This window comes from Argiope bruennichi, chromosome 2 (assembly GCF_947563725.1).
Source record: "Argiope bruennichi chromosome 2, qqArgBrue1.1, whole genome shotgun sequence".
In the NCBI taxonomy this organism is placed as follows: Eukaryota; Metazoa; Arthropoda; class Arachnida; order Araneae; family Araneidae; genus Argiope; species Argiope bruennichi.
This window is the reverse complement of record NC_079152.1, coordinates 29,820,256-29,842,964: the sequence shown is the minus strand read 5'-3', so window position 1 is coordinate 29,842,964 and position 22,709 is coordinate 29,820,256. Positions and strand designations below refer to the sequence as shown.

The 22,709-nt window shown below is 31.4% G+C and overlaps 1 protein-coding gene across 3 annotated transcripts in view; it reads right to left on the bottom strand.

The window, feature by feature from the left end:
• Positions 1 to 22,709, bottom strand: part of LOC129991685 (diacylglycerol lipase-beta-like) — a 160,989-nt gene that overhangs the window by 7,677 nt on the left and 130,603 nt on the right. For all 3 annotated transcript variants that reach the window (XM_056098251.1, XM_056098253.1, XM_056098252.1), the window contains exons 6-12: positions 17,872 to 17,965; positions 14,368 to 14,488; positions 11,836 to 11,998; positions 8,561 to 8,970; positions 6,292 to 6,524; positions 3,791 to 3,904; positions 2,885 to 2,994 (exon numbers count right to left, since the gene is read on the bottom strand). In XM_056098251.1, the coding sequence (XP_055954226.1) occupies positions 2,885 to 2,994; positions 3,791 to 3,904; positions 6,292 to 6,524; positions 8,561 to 8,970; positions 11,836 to 11,998; positions 14,368 to 14,488; positions 17,872 to 17,965 (1,245 nt within the window). The remainder of the gene's footprint in view (positions 1 to 2,884; positions 2,995 to 3,790; positions 3,905 to 6,291; positions 6,525 to 8,560; positions 8,971 to 11,835; positions 11,999 to 14,367; positions 14,489 to 17,871; positions 17,966 to 22,709) is intronic.

Genomic DNA, 22,709 nt, shown 5'->3' with positions numbered 1-22,709 from the left:
CTGAAGCGAACAGTAGAATCGGATTCGTAGATACATTGTGCATGAGGCACTGATGACTGTTAAATTCGTCACAAATCAATGGTGTGACGTGAACTACAGAAAGATGTAGGTTTGCTAGTTCAAGCGTCGCCCCTGCCATCTGTCTACGGAACAAAATTATGCCCATCTTCTAAACAGCTTCGAAGTATGAAGTTTATCTGATGAAAATAAACATTGCAACGCCCCCATTTCGTAGATTGTGATACTTCTACCTGTTCTCCTTTGTTCAACAGTCATTTCATTACTGAATAAAAGAAATAAATATTTTACACATTTCAAATAAGTTAAATTTAGATAAGGTGATTTATGGTTAAAAAATATTAAATTTGGAAAGCTTATGGCTACAACAATATAAGGTGATTCATAAAGAAGTATACAGTTTCAATGAACTATAAATCAATAACAATGCAAGAAATTATATGTCACCTGTAACAGAATTGTATGGCGTTATTTTAAGTTTTGTTAGAGACAGTCGTAAAGGTTCTATGTGCGACCCCTTAGAAAGGGTCGCACACTTTCTTACTGGACATTGTACAGAACAAATTTACCTTAGGAGAATCTCGCACGAGTTGCACTGTGAATTTGGGACTCTTTCTTCCCCAAAAGGAAACATTGTGCTTGTGTATCTTCCCACTGACATGAAATGTTGCTTCATCAATAAAAACTAAGTGATCGGCAAAATTATAATTTTTCAAAACAAAGCTGCATATTGGCCTAAAATTCAAAGCACTTTTGTTCGTCAAAGTCAATCAAAACTTGCATCACTTGCATTTTGTATGGAATCATTTTCAGCTTCTTTCTCAAAATTTTTCAGACGGTGAGCTGAGAAATCTGCATTTCACGACTCACTCTCATTTTTCCGGGTTTCGTTGAATGATGACTTCTTGCGATGCCGTCAGTCATCCAGGACTCATACCTTTGCTTGGTTTGGTTTAGTTATATTAACGTCCCGTTTTAAAGCAACACTAGAGCTATTTTGAGACGGACCTCGTAATTTTGAACCATGGTCAGATGACGAGGACGACACCTGACCTGACACCCCTCTCTCCACACCACACCAGACCCACGCGGGCAGAGCCCATACCTTTGCAAAAGCAGTCCATAACTTTAAATTTTCCATGCCATTGCGCAACAATTGAGGATTCCTTTTTGCTAAATTAAGGAACTCAAAAAGCCTTTTCTACTGCAGAAGACGCCATTTCGATTGATTAGTAACGTGACACACATGCTACTGCCTGTGTGACTTCTGTCAAGGGCGAGATACAAACTTTAAGAGTACATATATCTTGCAATTCTCTAAGGTGGTTCATATCTTTGACTGTTACTGTTTTACAGCATCTGGAAAGTGTATCCTTCTTTATGAATCACCTTGTATTTCCTTTATTTAAGGAAACAATAAAATTGCAATAGTGTACAGGATATAATTAGCATTTCACATTTTATCTGAATTTCAACATTTATACAGTTAAATTTTTCTGAATAGCATTCCGCATTTGTGCACAAAAAAGAACGTCCCAAGATAAGCATGTAGCATTTACACTGGACAGTAAAATATAAGTCCATTTAAAAAAATAAAATCCGTTTCTAAAATCTTGAACTCGTAGTTAAACAACATTTTAAATCTTCAATTTAAAAAAATCGTTTTATATCATTTGGTTAACAGTCTGGCATATCGACATTCACAAATTTATCATAACAATTAGTTGAAATATCACTCCATTTGTGTGATATTGACTAATTATGCAACTGAATTGTGTGATATTGACTAACTATGCAACTGAATTGTGTGATATTGACTAACTATGCAACTGAATCGTGCGATATTGACTCATTATGCAACTGAATTGTGTGATATTGACTCATTATGCAACTGAATTGTGTGATATTGACTAATTATGCTACATAAATTGACTAATTATGAACTAATTATGCCGTAAAAGTTTTAATTTAATGAAATTAGCATGGATCTTATAGAAAAGACGTTTTAACTTTAAATTATTATTTTAGGTAATAACTAAGGTAAGGTAATTGGTTAGGTAGGTTTAGGTAATTGTATTATATTGACTAATTATGTAACTTAATTGTGTGATATTGACTAATTATGCAACTGAATCGTGTGATATTGACTAATTATGTAACTGAATCGTGTGATAGTGACTAATTATGCAACTAAATCGTGTGATAGTGACTCATTATGCAACTGAATCGTGTGATAGTGACTCATTATGCAACTGAATCGTGTGATAGTGACTCATTATGCAACTGAATCGTGTGATAGTGACTCATTATGCAACTGAATTGTGTGATATTGACTCATTATGCAACTGAATTGTGTGATATTGACTCATTATGCAACTGAATTGTGTGATATTGACTAATTATGCTACAAAAATTGACTAACTATGAACTAATTATGCCGTAAAAGTTTTAATTTAATGAAATTAGCATGGATCTTATAGAAAAGACATTTTAGCTTTAAATTATTATTTTATCGTAAAAATATTTAACAAATTAAAACTATTTATAGGGGCTTATCGAATACTTAGAATACAGTTCTTAAATTTCACATTGGATATTTTTCTAATTATTCAATTATTCTGCTACAAAATAATACAAATTTAGAAGCATGTAGAAAAAAAAATTCCCATGAAATTATCTTCACTCTGACGATATATACTTTTCTGCATGAAAACACAGAAGAGGAATCCTGCATGGCAGAATTAAGCAACTTTTGAAAATATTTTCGCTGTTGTGAATTTATTGACAATTTTATAATTGCTATCTGCATAATTAGTATCCATTAAACAAATAAAAAAAAACGAGGAAAATATCAACTCATACTAACCCTTCATCAGTTTTCCATATGTGCACGATTGTGCCTACAACGTAAACACTTTCCGTGACGACAGGAAATTCGCATCCTTTCTCTAGATCGATCTTCATAAAGGGTTCGCCCTGAAGGTAAACAAAATTATTCCCAAAAATTTACAAAGACTTTAGGAAATCAAACAAAGCAATTGATTGCAATTCATTGATTAATTGCAATTTTGTGTTTCACAAGAGAAGAGAAAAACAGCTTGTGTGGTCTCAAGGTGAGAAATCGGATAAGTTTATTAAAAAGTTTATATTTGCTTAGTCACGAAATAAAAAAAAAGGTGCTAAAATTAGCAATTTCTATGAATTATAAAATATTAGAATATTATTATTTGGGAAATATATTGTTCAAATCTGTTTTCTAGTTAATTATTAAAGTATTTATAAATACTGAAAGTCTGTTTCAATAAGGTAAGCGCATATATTGAGTAATTATGAGCCACACTAAAAAAATTATGCAATTTATTCTAAAACGAAACTAAATCGTTCAGCTTATTAACCTGTTAGCTGGGTATGACGAAATATTTCAATGCAAAACGAATTGAGTATAAGTTAATTACTCTGTTAACAGGTTAAAAAAGGGAGAGGGGATTCATGGTATGCACTGCCTACGGCAGCAAAATGTCTAAATCCGCTACTGGTAGTGTAGCAAAAAAGGGGAGAGCTGGAGAGCTGTAAAAATGCTATGGGTACCATTTTTTTATTTTTATTGTTTAGAAGGTTGTGAACATAAAGATGCAATGCATTCACTTCTTTTTTTTAAACTTAAGTACATATGATGAAAAAAGAGGTGTCAAAATATTATATCCTGACATTATTTAGTTTTTACTGTGTTACTGTTTTTTATTCAATCTACAAAGAGTAAAAGTTTACATACGTTTTCGCCATCTGATAAATTGGTCCCGTAATTTTTTTCATCGATCTCACTTCTGCAATGTTTTTCTTCCGTATCGACATCTTCTTGATAATCCTTTGCCAGAAATACTTTGTACTATAGAAAAAGAGAATACTTTTTGTAAATGTTTTGAATATTATTCGACTATTTATTGTTTATTTCTATAAATACACAATTTACACGATTCCGTAAATAACAAAATAATTCTACAGTCGTATTCGACAACTAAATCAGATAATTTCTTTTAACGTATTTCATTATATTAGCAATTTAATAAATCATCTTCATTGTTCTTAAAAAGTACAACTCCAAATAGTGTGATCATAAAGTCATTTCCTGATTGAAAATTTACTACAAAAGAATCATTGAATAAGATATTGTAAGACTTGTAAAACTTACTATGGAAAGTCGTGTTTTTAAATTGATTTAAGTCCAACAAATAACACAACTAATGCAGAAATAGTGCTTTTTTACATTAGAGTTTTGTCAACGAAGAAATAAATTGAATGTGTTTTTTTGGTTCACTGAATTCAAATCGGACGATGCCGGTTTTGGGATTCGATAAAGAGCAAAGTGTTTGCAATGCCAGTTGAAGATATTGATTCACGCAAAGTTCAGATCACATTTACTGTGTCAAATGTAACAGTCGAAATGCTGTACAATAACTTCACGAGAACTGGAATGCTACCTTGACAATCTTCGATTACCAAGTGTCTCAAAAAGAAATTTACTATCATAAGAAGTTTAATAAAATCACGTAATAAAAAAAAAACCCTTATAAACATCTTTATAATATATCGAAACAACCATACGCCAAATTTTGAACATTTTTATTTTCTCGTACACGAAGTAATACTGTGATGGCCAAAAAATTCGAATACGAATTTTTAACCACACAAACAACAATTCGAACAAATTTTAACAAATAACCGCGATCTACACCTCCCTGAGTTCCAAAAGCACATTTTTGGCATTATGTTTATCAATCTTTCTGCTTGTGATAAAGGTAACTGAAAAAAGTTTGGAGCTAGATTAATAAAATTTGGTATATGATCTTTACATCGAATTTGTAGATTTCTATACAATTTTGAATGAAATTCATTCAGAGGAAATCTGTCTGTCCGGCTGTCTGAATATAAGTTAACACGATAACTACAAAACTAAGAGGGATAAAATTTGATAAATAAAAGTAGGTACACAGATTAGCATCTAAAGCGTGGAACCGATCCAATGTGGAATCAAATCAGACAAGTGGCTGCCTTTCTATCGGCCTGTTCTTTCACAAACATTCAAATACCATTACTCAAAAACGCAATGACTTAATATATGAAATTTAGTATATCATTTTGCAATTACAATTGCTGTTCCGCATCAGATTTTGATTTCAATCAGTCTGAAATAACGTAAATTCAATTTTCAGGTATCTATTATTAAATGTCGGGTATTAATCTCCAAGGGTTACATGATAGATTCGGTAAAAATGCTAAATCGCTCCAAAGATTAATAATTCGTCATTATTGTCATGTAAGGCATTCGGAACCTTATCTAAGATACACAATTATTTGCAAAGGAAGAAAATAACGAGAGGAATCGTATCCGAGTTATTTCGTGTCACGCCCTGCCTTCTTTTGAGCACAGGTACAATGACTGGGACGATATCTTGGATGCCAATCTTAGGAGGCGTAATGGAAACAAAGCGTTAGTGCGTTTCTTAAAGACACACAAAAAGGAAGAGCGAAAAAGTAATATGCTTTCAAAGCAACCGATGGTGACTATGAGAAAAAAAAAATCTTATATATACGGGCTCTATTTAGTGCTACGACACTGCATCTGAGATTGACACTCAAGTTTAATTTAGATTTAACGGCCCGTTATTTTTAAAGCAACACTAGGGCTATTTTTGGGACGGACCTCGTCATTTTGAACAGCGGTCAGACTGCGAGGGTGACACCTGAGCTGGCACCCCCTCTCCAAACTTCCACACCACATCAGCGGGAGGACGTTTGGCCCCAACGGATTTAAGTGCACCAGATTCACTTACACGACGATTCTTCGGTCGAATCGGGTCTTGAACCCTGAAACCTTACCAGCAGGTCCAAGCCTCAGAACGTATCAATATCTTGGGGGCCAGTCTTAGGGGACGTCATGGAAACTAAACGTTCGTGCATTTCTTTTAAATAGAACGGAAGGGTGAAAAAGTAATATCATGCTAGCAAAGCAACCGATAGTGACTAGAGTAAAAGAATCCTGGTATTTAGTGCTACGATACTGTATCTGAGACTGGCACCCGAGATATATACTCCTTTGGTTTCAGTTACATCTAAGCATACATTCGCATCATTTTCATGATCATTTGCTTTAGCATCTCTTCCTGTGATTAACCAAGCAATTGGAAACTATAAAATATTTCGCCAAATTCTCTCTAAAAAAAATGAAATTTAAACATTCAATTTTTTTTCATATAACTAAAACTAAATCGATACCTTCGGTAGTTTACATTCTTTGAGACATTTCACCATTTCCAGGACCATAGTCTTTATATTTTCATAGTTCAAGTAACAAACGCTGTCGTTTCCGTAGATCACAGTGAAAATGTTTTGGAATGTGAAAGGCAGCGCAGCTTTGTTCAGTGTCGGTGAAGGAGCAAATGCGAAACACCGGACCTTTGGATACTTCTGCTTCAGAAGCAGAGTCAGTATTGAAGACACTGAGGCGCCTATAAAGAAGATAATAGAAATATTAAAGTAAGGATTGAATCGTTTCATTTACAAAACTTTATCTGATTCCACATATTTTTAGAACATTTATTGAGCCATTTATTGAATTTACGGAAGTAGAATTTATATTTAGAATATTTTGAATTCAGCTTGTAACGAGCGTATATGGGTGAGTGGTTGCTGATGCTGTTGCGCCAAGTGAGTCTGGCGACTTTTGGTTTGCTGCGTCAAGTGAGTCTGGCGACTTTTGGTTTGCTGCGTCAAGTGAGTCTGACGACTTTTGGTTTGCTGCGTCAAGTGAGTCTGACGACTTTTGGTTGGTGGTAGATGGCGCCACAACAGCTGTACGAAGGTTGAAGGTTCAACGTCCGAGGTCACCAATGTGGCGAATTGGTATGAGCGTAGTTGTTAACTGATTTATAAGCTATTCGCTACAGAGTTTGGTTGCGGGTAGATGGCGCCACCACAGCTGTACGAAGGTTGAAGGTTCATCGTCCGAGGTCACCAATGTAGCGAGATTGTAATGAACGAGGTTGGAACCTGGGACCCTGTGGTTCGCAGCCCAGTAACATGACCACGATACAAAAGCAATTGCTCGGGGTAGCGTAGCTGTTAACTGGCTTATAAGCTTTCACCACAGCAGGAATAACATCTAATATATTTTAAGTGGTCAAAGCAAATATATATATATATATATATATATATATCATCACGTAATTCAGTGCTAAAAAAGCCTGTTTAATAATTAAATTACAGAATAGTGTTAAAATGCCAGTAGCAATAAACTTCTATGTACAAAGTAAATGATAACATTTTAATAATGGCCTACACTGTTTTTAAAAATACTTTTGGAAACATTATGGAACAAATCTAAATTTTTATATCCATTGCATGAATAACCGAAATTATAATTCAATAGAATCGAATAATTTAGGTTCAAGGAAACATTGAAAACTTTTTTTGACCGTAAGTGTGTGTGTGTGTGTGTGTGTGTGTGTGTGTGTGTGTGTGTGTGTGTGTGTGTGTGTGTGTGTGTGTGTGTGTGTGTGTGTGTGTGTGTGTGTGTGTGTGTGCGTGTGTGCGTGCGCGCGCGCGAGATATCAGAATGGAAATTGAGACTTTTCAGCCATATTTCACACTATGAAAAACACTATTTCCCACTAAAATTTAATCATATGTACTGACATTTAATCATATTAAATGTTCGACACATTTTCTTCTGAAAAGACTATCGTTGGATAAATTTAATAGTTTTTATATATAAAGATATACTACGATTCAAAGTTTAGCTTTGATTTAAAACGGTTGAAATGCTTTTAAAACAAGAAAAAAGGAATTTCAGAAATGAAAAGTTTTAGAATGAAAAACAAAGTAATTTTGGAAAGATACTTTATTGTAACTTGAGGTTAATCATAATGTCTTTGAAATTCCACTAATTTTTTACAGCTTGTACACTCTTAAATATAAAAACAATGTTAATCGTGTGTAATTATCAATAGCACTTGACTAAATATTAGTAATGCCATTTCAATTACCAGCATTTTCAGAGAAATACCAAACTCGAAATTTTTTTTATCTATTTATAAGCAAAAGGCTTGGAACTTTAATAGTGCTCCTTAAGAATGAAATTACAACAAAAAATATTAAAATATTTTAAATAATTTTAAACAGAAGCTTACATTTTTTTCAGATATTAATTCATTTTGTAAAGGAATTTATTTTATACTAAAAGCGATTCACGTTTTCTCCCCGCAAATAAATTTATAGCTTAATCAAAACTCCTGGACTCGACCAATTTATACTTTAATCAATACTCCTGGACAAAACCAATTTATAGTTTAATCAAAAATCCTGGACATAAGCACAACATTACCAGTAAAATCACTAGTATTTCTCTAAACATGATCGCATCATTTTTTCTCCAAAATTTTCATTTAATTTTATTACACATATCAAAATTCAAAATTTTACTCCAAAAGAATGTCATTCTGAAAGTATTAAAGAGTGTTTCGATACAACCGCTAAAGGCACTCACCTAAACTGTGCCCCGTTATGACTAAATCATAATCCGGATGATCTTCAAAAGCTCGATCCAGTATTCCATGTTCCTCCAACTTCCTTTTAATCTCCCTAGCAGCACTGAGCATTCCGCCGTGGCAAAGGGTCCCCGGGGGACAGCCGGGGTCATCCATGCAAGCGAAGGCCGCCGCGACATCAGTGAGAACATCGTTCATGGACATGGTTCCTCGGGCTGCTACAATCACCGCTTTTGTCTGGTGGTCGTAAGTGACGAAGAAGGGAACTTCGAACACTTTGTCCACGAAGCTTACGTGCACCAAGTCCTCGTACTCGAGTTCTGTGGTTGCCTGGAGACCGGCCAGATTGCAACCGCAGCAGTTGTCTCCGAATACGATTTTAGAAGTTTCTCGGCATGGAAAACAGCATCTAAAATGAGAAAACAGATATGGTGGATGTTTAAGTAGTGAGTTAAGGTAACAGCGAACAACTGGAATGCACTACTGTTTAACTAAATAATGTTCTTAGACCTCTATTTAAAAAAAAAATTGTAAAGCTTTGATTGCAGGAATTATCTTTCAATATTGTAACAAAACTATGACGCGCATAATATTGTTTAACTACATCATGTTTTTAAACCTCTTTTTTTTTAAATATTGTAAAATTTTGTTTGGAAGAATAATTTTATCTAATATTGTAATAAAACCATGAACGCATACGAAATTCTAATTGTGGAATGCAATACTATTCTTAGCGCTCTTTTTTAAAATACTGTAAATTTTGTAGTGAAAATAATTTGATTGGAGGAATCATCTCATCGCTCAATATTATGAAAAAATCAGGCACGCTCTTGAAATGCTAATTCTTGGATTCCGAAACTCTCCGCGCTTTTGCATATGCTTCAGGAGGCGTTTATTTCGTCAAAATAGGGGAGGAGCGAGCGGAAAGATGAAAAGAAAGATGGTTATATTTAACAGTAGGGTGATCTCAGATTATTCACGGAAGTTGGATGCATAATAACAACTCAACTTTCTGCATACCACCCCTTAGCGAAATACAAGTGTCGAAAAGTGCAAGTCTTGATGCCTGAAACGAACAGTACATTTCTGGAATTTCATTTCAATATTTCTTATAGCATATTTTTCTGATTCGTTGTTGATTTTTAATCATTTATATTCAGTGTTACATATGTATCCCCCCTCCCATTCCTGATGCCCTAATTTGTTTTGCTTTTTTACACAACACCTTAAAAATTCACATGGAACGCTTGAATCTACCTTCTTTTCATATATGAAATATATAGTAGCCCTAACGCAAGAAGAATAATGTACTTCTGGAAGTACATTCTAATACTAGAAATTTCTCTCCCCCTCAAAAAAAATCAGTCCTTTTTTAAAAATAATAAATTTAAAATTTAGATAAAGGAAATAAAAAAAAATGTTATCACTTGATTTTTGAATTTTGTATAATATTTTGGAATTCTAGAATGAATTAACTCTAGAAAGTCTGGGAACTGCTTATCTAGGTAGTTTTCCAGATTAAGGTACTTTCTAGCATCAAGGAATTACTTATCCGAGTATTACAAATACGAAATGAAAAAACCTTTTCAAAGAATCAAGTTTCTTCGTCTAACAGTAAAAATACTAGATTGTTGTGGAATTTCTGCAAAACTCATACTATAATAATTAAACTAGTTCGAACAAACTTCATAAAAGATATAATAAATGAATAATAAAAAAAATAGTTTGGTGTCCACTATTTTATTTAGAAATATCTTACACCATTTATATCAAATTATTCAGTTACATCTGTTCATTTCTTTTACAGATTTTGCTTTAATGCAGTTACGAAACTTTATTAAAGCAATAATATTACAGATGGCGACAAGAAAGATTTTATTTTATTTCAGTCGTGGGAATGAAATACCAATAAAAAAAAAGGAAAGAAATTCCAAATGAAAAATGTATACTAAAAACAAATATAGTAAGTGAGCATAAGGTGCAATTTTGAGGTTCAGTAACAATTTTTTAAATAATTAGTTGGATAAAAGATATGTTAGATAATGAAAGTAAATATCGCATTAAAAATGAATAATATTGTTAAGAATCTGTAATGCTGCTTCCCAGCATAGTTGGTTCCACCATCGGAAAGAATGTTTTAGTCATCTGTATTGGACGGAGTCCGGTGTCGTGTCGGAGGTTCCAGAGCTTGGCGATAAACTTGGCGACTTGGCGACGAATTTGGAGACTTTGGCGCCAAAATGGATTATACCCGAAACAGCGAGAATTTTCCCGATCCGTCCATTAGGAACCGAGATACGCCTCAAACGTTCCTGATTGGTTGAGAGGCTTCTAGCCCCGCCTCCTGAGACCTATAAAAGGAGGCGGCCGCAGCTGCTAGGGGAGAGTAGTCGGAATCGACGTTAAAGAACCTTCCAGAGATAAGCGGAGCAACGACGGAGTGGAGCTAGTGCTGAACTAAGCTGCGCGCTACTGTCTGCAGTAGAGAGTGTTGTTGTATGCTGCACGTCTCGGCTGAAGATAATCGTGTTCTGTGCTGTATATAGTTGTCGTCTTTGTGCTGTCCTGTGTGTCTTCGTGTAAATAAACGTCGTCGTTTTATTTTCTACTGGTGACTAAGCGTTCTTCACACCAACTTCCACCAACGAACCCCGAAAAATTGGCAACAATATGAATTATTTGAATTTCGATGACTTAATATCAAATTTTTATAATAAAGAGTTTGATTATCGTTTATTTTATAATTATTTCTTCAGTTTCTATAAGGTATTAACCATAAAAAAAAGAAAAGTTTTCAAATTTCAATAAAAGTTCATTCTATTTAGAAAAGTCTTAAATCTTAAAATGTTCAATCCAGCACATAGCGAAAAAAAATCTCATATGTTATCCGAAACTATATCCATTTCCATCCCATATTTATGATGGATAAAAAGATAAGGAATTTTCAGGATTTTTCACATTAAGAAGGATTTTAAATTAGTATAAATTTATTTAACCTGAATATTTCGGTTAAGTAGACAGGGAAATTCTTAACATGTTAGGCTCTCGAACTTATTTTTACGCAACAGAGAGCTATAACACGAATTTACAATAACTTAATAATTAAAACTATCACTACTTGGCCATTCAATACACCTGTTGCTTGCTTCTATGCGTATAAACATTCTTTTGTATTTAAATAAATGTTAATATAGCTATGAGCATGGTAAAAACACTGATGCTTGCCAAATATAAGTTATTAATTTAATAATAATAATAAAAAAAATGAACTCACGTAAGACGTTTGAAGAGCAGACAAAATCCACAAGTGATGTTCCTGTACACGAACCAAGCCCATCCAAAAACGCCCAAACCTAAATTCATGTACCTGCTTGCTAACTGAAGATTCATCCATGGTTGAAATGATGGGGGTGGGAATTCTTCTAATTTCTCTCCATCTAGGGAGGGAAAGTTGATAAAAATCTCTAAAATTGTTTCAGAACTTCCAAATGGAAAGTTATATAGCGAATAGAAACAGTGGGAGAAAAAAACAATTCGTTAAAATAAGTTTAATATTAATAAGTCATTAAAAACAAATTTAGAAAACAATTTTCTTAACAAGGATGGCGCTCGCTCACACCGTTCATATTATCTTGACAGAGAATATACGGTAGTCAACAATCAACGATATTTTCAAATGAAATCTTCTACCAAAACCTAGGAATGACAACTACATGCGATTTTCTCTCCTTATTGGCATCCGAAAAATAATTCTTAGTTAACGAATTTTGCAGATAATTTTTTTTTTCAAATATTCGAATTTTGCAACGTTTTACGCTATTTAATTCGTCAAAGTTAGAACCACCGTGATTTCATGCGTCATTACTGTATTACAGAATCTTTCAAATTTTCATTATATTAATGAAAACATTTTTCTGAATGCTTTAAGCAGCATTACATACTGCAAAGTGTTACAAAAAGTAATAAAGTAAAAATATAAAAGTTATAGAGTAAATCAGACGATAATAAAGAAGTTATATATATACAAAAAACTGCACAAGAGGATATGCTAACAGCATTTGAGAGTTCAGTTCAATTCTGTTATATTAACGTCCCGTTTCAAAATAACACTAGGGCTGTTTGGGGACGTCCCTCATAATTTTGAACCGCGGTCAGATGACGAGGGCGACACCTAAGAGGGCACCCCTAATCCTTCTTCTTGCGTACAACCGACCACCCCGCCACCATTGAACGTAGCAGTATCGAATGGATTTGAGGGCACCTTTAATCCGTACTTCCACACCACTTCAGATAGAGGACGTTTGGCTCCGATGGATTTAACGTGAACCAGACGCGCTTACACGACGATGCTTCGGTGGAATCGGGTCCCGATCGTGAAACCCTCCCGTTTCGAAACCAAGACCTCACCACCACAGTCACAATAGCGTTTGTGAGACGAAAGTTTCAAGAAAATATTGAAGATAAAAGTGTTTCAGTCAATATTAAAATGAAAATAATTGTATTAAAAATGTTTTATTTTTTACATTACCTATACAAGATTACGAATTTGTGAACTAATTAGGATAGGCATTAATGTCAATAAAATGGATAGGCAAGTTTTAGGGATATGATTTTCTTGTATACATAATTTAAATATTTTTTTAACGAATTTCCTTTATAACGGAGAATTTAAATGGAGGTATGAGATTTCATTAAATAGCGTCCTAACTTTACATACCATATAATGCATCTTAAACTGTATTCTCAACAGCATCATATATCAACAATATTCGAAGATGATGATTTTCGCATTATTACATTTGATTTATATACATTCTGTGTAATTATGAATATATATTTTGGTATTCAATTATTGTTCAAATTACGTCAAAAATTAAAAAAAAAAAAATTTGGCATATTGGTAGGCAAAAGTAGAATCCTCATTTATACAAATCTCTTTCAATCCTTAAGCAAAAACAATGAAATATTGCATATTGAAATGATCATAGTTAATGGCTTTATTGGTATCGCATAAATTTAGCTTTATTACAAAATAAATATTCAGCTTTATTACAAAACTTGATCTGTATTGCCACATTTAACCCTTTCAAAATGGATTCAAAACTGGATTCAAACTCATTCAAAACACGATGGAATTTCTGTGTTCCATTCGGTCCCACGGTATTAAATCATTAAATAATCAAATATATCCAAAAGAATTAAAGCACGTACAGTTTCTAGAATTTTTAAAGCAGATTATTTTAAAATAATATTACCAGTAAACATTTCTGCTTCTTTATTTTTATTTAATTACTTTTCTCCAAGTTATCGAACTTTAATCTATGTGCATTTAAACAATTTCAAATGAAAGGAAAAAAATAAACATAGAAATTCTTTTTATTTATTTATTGAAATGTGGCAATACAGATCAAGTTAAAAATAACGAAGTCAGAGGTTGTTCCGATCATAAAAATGTTACGGGGAAATGAATTGGTTACTATGAAAATTGGTTACTAAATTGCATCCTTTTTTCATTTACTTCTTACTTATTCTAAATTAAATATTAAAATACAACACTATTTATGGTCATAAGTGATATAATAATAATAATTTTTCACAAGCCGATTTTCAATTTCAATGTAAGAAATAAGATTCCAAAAACTAAATTTACAATCCATTATAAGCATATGTATAATGGATTGTAATTTGTATAGTATAGTAATTGTATTTTGTACCATAATTTCACTACAATGTCTTTTTTCCCCCCCAACTACAAATAAAGAATTAGGCAAGAGAACAGTATGAAAAGAAAATGGCGATTATTTACCTGCTGATACTATAGGTGGCGCCAGTTTGATGCTTTCTTTTTCGGATTTCCATTTTCTGCAACATTTCTGTCGATACAGTAACAAACCAGCAATCACATCCGACGCTACAAGGTCCAAGTCCTGAAATACAGAAAAAAAATCATCAAAAAGGAATATTATAATTATTATTTAATAATTTGATAAAAGTTGTAAAGACATTATTTATTTATTGAAAAATCAATAGTCAATTTTAAACATATTTCTTGAATCAAATTTCGAAGTGCATTAGCTTCCATCTTCAAATAACATTAAACATCTATCATTTTATATTTTTAAGGTAATTCTGTTCTTTCAAATAGACGTTGTGTAAAGATATCAGCAAATTTTAATAACCTTATTCCAGTGTTCTATGTAAGTAAAAGAGATATACATGAAGAAATTGTAAAAAAAATAAAAGGGCCTAAATCTATTCTTAGGGAACATCAAGCATCGATTCCACAATATTTGGAAATGTTCAGTTTACCAATTAAAGTGAACATATTTCTATCGCTTTAATATATTCTGATGTAAACTATACCCAATATTTATTATGTTTAAAATAGCAAAATGATGCTACTAAAAACAGTCATTTATTTTCCAAGAAAACATATTCTTTGCTAAAAAGCAAAATTAGCATTGTAACAGCCTATGGAATTCTCAGTAAAGTAAGTAAATGAAAATAAAAAAAGTAAAAATATAAAGATAAAGTAAGTAAATGAAAAGTAAGTAAAAAAGTAAATGAAAGTAAAAAGTAAAAAAAAAAGTTAATGAAATAAAAAGTAAGTAAATGAAATTTGCGTAAAAAAAAGTAAAAGCAAGTAAAAAAAAAGTAAATGAAATCTGTAAATAAATGAAAAGTGAAAAAAAAAGTAAAGTAAGTAAAAAAAGAAGTAATTAAATGAAAAAGTAAAGTATGTAAAAGAAAAAAAAGTAAGTAAATGAAAAAGTAAAAAGTGAAAAAAAAGTAAAGTAAATGAAATAAAAAGTAAGTAAATGAAATTTGCGTAAAAAAAGTAAAAGCAAGTAAAAAAAAGTAAATGAAATCTGTAAATAAATGAAAAGTGAAAAAAAAAAGTAAAGTAAGTAAAAAAAAAAGTAATTAAATGAAAAAGTAAAGTATGTAAAAGAAAAAAAAGTAAGTAAATGAAAAAGTAAAAGTAAAAAAATGAAAAAAAAGTAAAGGTAAGTAAATGAAATTTGCGGTTTCCAAGCCGGCTATTGTCAATGTTCTCAAGTATAAGACAATATACGTAATAAAGTATTTTTATATTAACCTCATTAATGCCCCCCCCCAAAAAAAATTAGCGAAGGTCGCCTTTTAAAAGGCTTTTTCTTAAATATCGTTCGTCAATGACCTACTTTTAATAATAAATATATATCAGCACGTTTGAGAAAATTTTGTTGCGATCACTCTCAATGGTTTTTCAAATTGCGACGGCATTTTAATTTAACATATTAATTGGCATACTCTATTTTTTTCTTTTGGATACAATTGGTATGTTTTCAAGTCCAGCGATACCACTCACACATCTTATAAAAATATATTTGAAATTTCGCATATCATAAAGCATATTTTAAGAAGACGTAATTTTATCAATAATTTCAATTCAAAAATGTCAGATTATCCCTAGCCGTAATCCACACCTGATGAATGGGCAGAAAACAAATAGTATGCATCGCAGCACAAACTTATCGATTCATCTTTCCACTCCATGGGTCTTTATTTCAAGGTTATTGAATAACATCATTTCAATATTCTTGGATTACTACGAACAAAGGACTGATGATCACTTTTGTTCTCGCTTCCAATACTGCACGTACCGAACTGAAGTGGGGAGGAGGAAGCTGTGATTTTAACTCAGATTCGCAGGGATGCCCTTAGGTTATTGACCGTACTACGAGTATTGAACAAAACAGCGATGAAAGGGTATGGGCACGAGTCTCGGATGGAGTCTTGAAAACAAAATATTTCCAAATAGTTATTTATTTCTTTAATTTGCTTCCTATAAGTTGCTGTTAAATACTTCAAAGAATAAATAATTTCCACTCGCATCCATGTCAAGCTGATAAAGCAGAACAAGATTTAAGTCCTGTAGAATACAAGATTCTGGGTCCCTTTTGTCCATCATGAACTTCCATGCCAGATATTTTTTATTGTTTGGAATTTAGTCTATGTAAGCAGCTTATAAATAATAAATCTTATAGCAAAATGAAGTGTCAAAGCATTTAATTCAAGTGATTTGATATCAATAATCTTGTGATGAAAACGTCAAAATGTAATTTAAAACAAAACCTTAACATAAACAGTTCACTTTTCCTGTCCTACTAATGACTATGTTTTTTTAAACACTATTTAAATACTTAAATATAAATTTTTCCAGCGTTATTGGCTCGTAAATCAAGGGATAAAATTGGAAAAAAATCTAACTTTTAAAAAAATGGCTGCAAACGAATTTGGAGCGTGAAAAAAAAAAAGTAAAATTGTAAGCATAATGGTCTGAAATTTAAATGATATTTGGTTTTCAACTTGAATAAGTTCAAGTACAAGGCTTTGGAAATCAAATGAAAGCACAAAACAAAATAACTCAATAAATATAACATGAAAAGAATATCGAGTTCCTCCTCTCCCAAAGTTATAATGTCTTATCTAGGGAGTTATTTTACTTTGTCTGCCTAACACTCCGATCATGCTGATAAGGAACTAATTATGTTGTAGGGGGCGGGGGGGGGGTAAGTGTATGGTGAATGTGACTTCGTATTTATTAGGCTACTATTTTCATTAAAAGTTTAAAATAAAATTTAAAACATATTTTGAGACTTTATTTGATGTTTTAAATAATATTTGCTGCTTCTCAAGAAGCAAGAACAAAGCGTAACTACAGCAACAATAAACTGGTCGAATTAGAATTTATTTTTAAAAATAAGATATTTAGTTCTTATTGCATTGTTATATAATTGATGTTATATAGTTGTTAAGCTAAAATATAGTTATTAGTTAAATATTTAAAAATGATAGGGAGAAGAAAAGAGAGAAAAAGGAGGAAACATAAAAGAAGGAAATGAATATAAATTATGGCATTAATAGTAGAAAGAAATGAAAAAAATTATAAAAAAGAAACATAATAGAAGATAAAATTGTTGCTAAAAATTCAAGGCGGACTCAGACAACAGCAGATTTTGCTAAACATTGAATAAATTCTTGAGCGGCTCAGACTAGTTGCAGGATTCGCTTGTAATCAATTGAATATCAACAAGACCTTCAACGAAGAAGTTGAAAAATATTATTATTACAAAGTCCAAAATATTGTTAGCTTCAAATATTAGAGGTTTCTAATTTATAAGCGAAATTCTGGAAATATATATGAATGTTAGATGATTTTGAAAGGAGGTATTTATAAGTTCATAGAAATCGAATTATTATTTCTAACTCGTTTCAATTAAGAAAGGCATCACTCAACAACACAAAGTCAGTCACTGATACATACACAAGACAGAAGAGCCATGAGCTCGGATGCAGTTTCCAAGGCCTGTTTCCGAGCTTCCGAAGGAGTCGTACACCACAAGAATAGTGTCTGGAGTCTGAAACAGAGAAAAAGAGAGAGAATTAAATACGAGTAATGATCTTACACATTTGTCAGTAATTTTTAACAATTCTTATCAAAATTATATGCATGATATTCATGCTTTAGTTTGCATCATAAAAACACAAGCATATTCTTGGTCAGTTTATGATAAATGATTACAATAAATCCTACATGTAGGTTATGCCATAAGACAATAAAATATAAGCACGGTTATCTTAGCTTGATAATTCTACTGCCAAATTTTGTAAAGTAAATAAAAGGACTATTCTTTAGTTTATTAGCTGACAAAATTTTCACACTGTATATATGTAATTATTCAATTTTTCCACGTTCTAAAAATGATTCCAACTCAGCTTTCATTTTAACTTCTCAGTTACAAGGGCTCTTATTTTTCCACACTGAGACTAAATACATGCTGAATTCAAAACGCTGTTTCAATTAAATTCCCATATGAAAATATAAAAGTTCCGAATGCTTTCTCATGTCTCTTTTCCCAACTTTCTGCACTCTTTTTTGGATTATGCCGGCGCTTGGTCATGGTTCTAACACAGAATCTTTAAAAAACATCCTACAAATTTGTATTCTTCCATAATAATGAAAAAAAAAAAAAAACGAATAAAAATATGATTTATAATTGGTCATATCTGTTCTCATTTTACCAAAACACTATTTTACATATTATGTATTTATATATAATATTGTAGAAATTATTTCATAATTAATCTTTATTTTTCTGCGAACTTCTTATAACAGATTGACATGACTAAAATACATTACACAATTAACCCCCTCTGACGACCAGCTTATTCGGAAAGGCTATTGATTTTTTAGCATATTAAACGATTAATATAGTTTTTTTTTACTTTTTAGTTTATTTTGTTCGAGTTAAAAATATAAATTTAATTCAATCAATCAACCTCAAATTATTGCCATCAAAAATTAAAAATGTATATACTATGAAATAAAAGAGAAAGTGAAAATCCAATTTTGGGATTAATATCCAAATAAGCATTTTTTAAAAAAATCTTACTTTTAACATTATCAAAAGTGCACGATTGAATATTTTGCTGAATGAGTTTGAATTTCATAACATTAAAAGCATCATAACATTGTAAATTAAATCTGAAGAATTTATTAAAAGTAAAGAAAAAAATTGTACATGAATGAAATCGATTTCATTAAAAAGGTAATTTTTTGAGTTTTAAGATAATGCACAAACCTTTTTTGTGAATTTAGGAGTTTTGGACGATATGGTCATCTATTTCCATACGTAAGTCGCAGCGAATATCCATCTATTAACGATTAAGCCTAACCTTCGCCCTCGATTTAATCTTCCGCTTAACACCTGTTTCTTGATTTCTTAATATATATATATTGACTGAATGACGTGTTCAATTGTGCAGCTGTAAAAACGCTGAATAAAGCAATCTGATACGTTCGTACATCTATATATTTACATTTGATTGTTGCCATTCCATAATAATTAATTATGACTTAATTGAAATTAAATATCATCAATATCCATACGATTTAGCTGGTTGCCAAAAGCGACTAATAAATAAATAATTTTTAAAAAATTGAACAGATACATTCAGAGAATATACCAAAAAGTACAACAGTATTCTTAAAATTGTACACAGCCATATTAATATTATTAAAAAAACAATAAAGGATTTCAGAATTAAAAAGTGTAAAAAAAATCATAATGGTCTTAAAAAGTGAATACAATAAATCACAGAAATTTTTAAAACATATTAGGAATTTTAAAGTTGCAATCATTTAAGGTGTACGTACACACTTGAAGATTTTTTTTTTTAATTTTAACTTTAAAAATCCAGTTTTTTTACAGTATCTCATTAAATATATATTTCAGTGAGAAGAAACCATATTACACTAATTATTAATTAATTAAATAATATTTAATAAGCTAATTAGCCTATTTTTTGAACCATGATATCTTAAATTGTAATTTATGCAGACACACAATTCTAGTTGGAAATGATGCCTAATATGAGTCTTCATGTTGTCTGCCTCAAGCAAGTTATAAAAATGTATAGTTTTTTTTAAACAATTTTTTTCATCAACGATGAATAGAAAAAGCGAGATTTTTTCTCTAATTTTAACTTTTAAACAGCTATTAAAAATTCATTTCTATAAATATAACTTTGATTGAGGCACAAATTGAGGCCGCTATTTCATACAGGTTATTTTGATATATAAATAACTGTATTTGGTTCATTTCTTGTTCAGTTATGATTGTTTGAATGAAGCAACATAGTGGGAAAATATCCTTCATAAAATGAGTTTTAAAAACACCGTAACTAGAGTTTTTAATGAAAGCACCTCAAGAAAAATAATTATAACTCGAGAAATATTTCGAATATTGACAACATCTTGGTATCGTTTGAAAGCTAAAGGATCAGAGAACATTATTAAGCAATAAAAAAATATTCGATATTTTGAACGATTTTCGAAGTTTCAAGTGTGTACATACACCTTAAAAAACACAAAAATACATATTTAAAAAATATTACGCTTCGTTCAAAGATTTTAAAAAAATTAAGTTATAAGCAATTCAATTTAAAAACTCCAAGGAAAATTTAACAAGCCTCAAGTTACATAGAGAACTCGTTAAAAAGTCTATAAGAATTTGTACGAAGAGGAAATTGTTTCAATAGTTTAATTTCGAACATGCATATTGAAATAAACCTTTGTTTCCAAAGATCTGGCAGAAGTTAAAAAACATAAGGAGCTCAAAATATCTCTACAATCAATTACACCAGCACTAAATTAGCCTATATTATTGTAACGCTGCATAAATGACAAACAGCAATTCGCACCTTTGAAAAATATTTCGACGTTTCTGGGAATATTACATATACAGTGTCATTCATGACCGATTAGACAGCTTTAAAAAACGTATTTAAAAAAGAAATAATGTCGAGTCGTTTGAAATCACTATTTATACATCTTATGCAAAGATAGAATAGAAAGTAGAAACGAGGAGTAGGGAATAATTCAGCAAGTGCGATTTTTAGAAATCTCTATTGAACATATACATCTTGAAATTTACATACCATTACTTTTCACTTTCACGTGCATGTAGAACAGTGGTTCTTAACCTTTTTAAGCCGCTACCGAAATTTGAGAAATATGTTCATGTCGCAACCCAAAAAAAAGTCAAAATTTTTTCATTGCTTTATTTTAGATCGTATTTTTAAAAAATCTTCAATCCTACGATGATGATTTTTTTTAATTTACAAATTTTTTATTTATTTTTTTAATAATAAAGATAAACAAAAGTACTTTTCGATCCAAGGAAAATTTAATTAATAATCAAGTTTTTTTAATAATTTTTATTGACCAAATTAAAATATATTTATAACTTTTTGAAAATAATTGACATTTTAACTTATTCCTAAAAAAAAAAAAAGAAATATCAATACATATGTTAAGTCTTTTAAATTTTAAATGCAAGTCATACAGTTTTAATGAGAACCTTGTGCTTTGAATACATTTTGAAAGATCTTCAAACCTCGGTTGAATGCTTGTCAAGGAGCACCTTATATCTATTTCAGGATTTAACTTGTTCCGGTAATTGTTTTTGATTACACACAGAGCCGAAAAACCAGCCTCACACATATATGTTGTTGCAAAGGGCAATAATACTTATAGGGCTGTTTCACCCCAACTTGGCAGTATTGTAAAAGGCAGAAAATGTGACGCTCCGCGCTGGGAAAGAGTTCCCCATCCATTTTGACTTTAAAACAACTAAAATGCGCTTACATTTATCAAATTATATCATAAATTACAGATATCGTTTTTTTTTTTAATCAGCATGTATTTAAAATTATTCTCAAGTTAGAAGTGCTTACCTGTTAAATATTTTGTAAATAAAGCGAACGAATAAAACCAAAAGATTGACATAATGAAATATTTGGCGCGCTTCTCTTGTACGCCCTCGCCAGCTTTGCTCCATTTAGTTCTCACCGTTATTATCATCACACGTACTTTTTTTGCTCTCGCTTTTTAATCAGCTGATATTTTTTGATCTTGTTAATCACATTCATTTTCGATTGTTGATATTTATTCAAGTCGTCATTTCTAAAATGTCTGAAATTTGGTGTATTACTAACTTTTTTGGTTCGACTCAGAGCGACCCAAGAAATATGCTTCGCGACCCAATTTTGGGTCGCGACCCATAGGTTAAGAACCGCTGATGCAGAATATAAAGAGAGAGCATTAAAATCGTCAAAAAGCAAGAACTCGAAATTTTGACGAATCTGCAACTTTCAGACCTCCTTCTGACCAAAAGATATTTTTGGAATTATGACGGTTTATAACACGATAACTCATTACCACTTTAAGCTAGACAGATGAAATTTGGTATGCACTCCTCATATCAAATTTGCACTTTTTATCAGATTTGAACGAAACCCAGACAAAGAAAGTCAGTTTGTCCCACTGTTAGAACACAATAAAACACTATAACAAAATATAAAGAGTTAGATACTTAAAATTTAGAATGCAAATTTGGTATCTAAATTGTATATCTTTATCAATTTTTGAATTAAATCTCTCATAGGGTTGACAGTCTGTCAGTCTGTGGTTTCACATGTATAGTAAGCGCAATAATTCCATCATACTATGATCAAATAAATGAAATCTGGAATGCAATCTAGTGACTACAATTGTAGTTTTGTGTCAAATTCTGATTTCAATATGTAAGAAAAAATTCG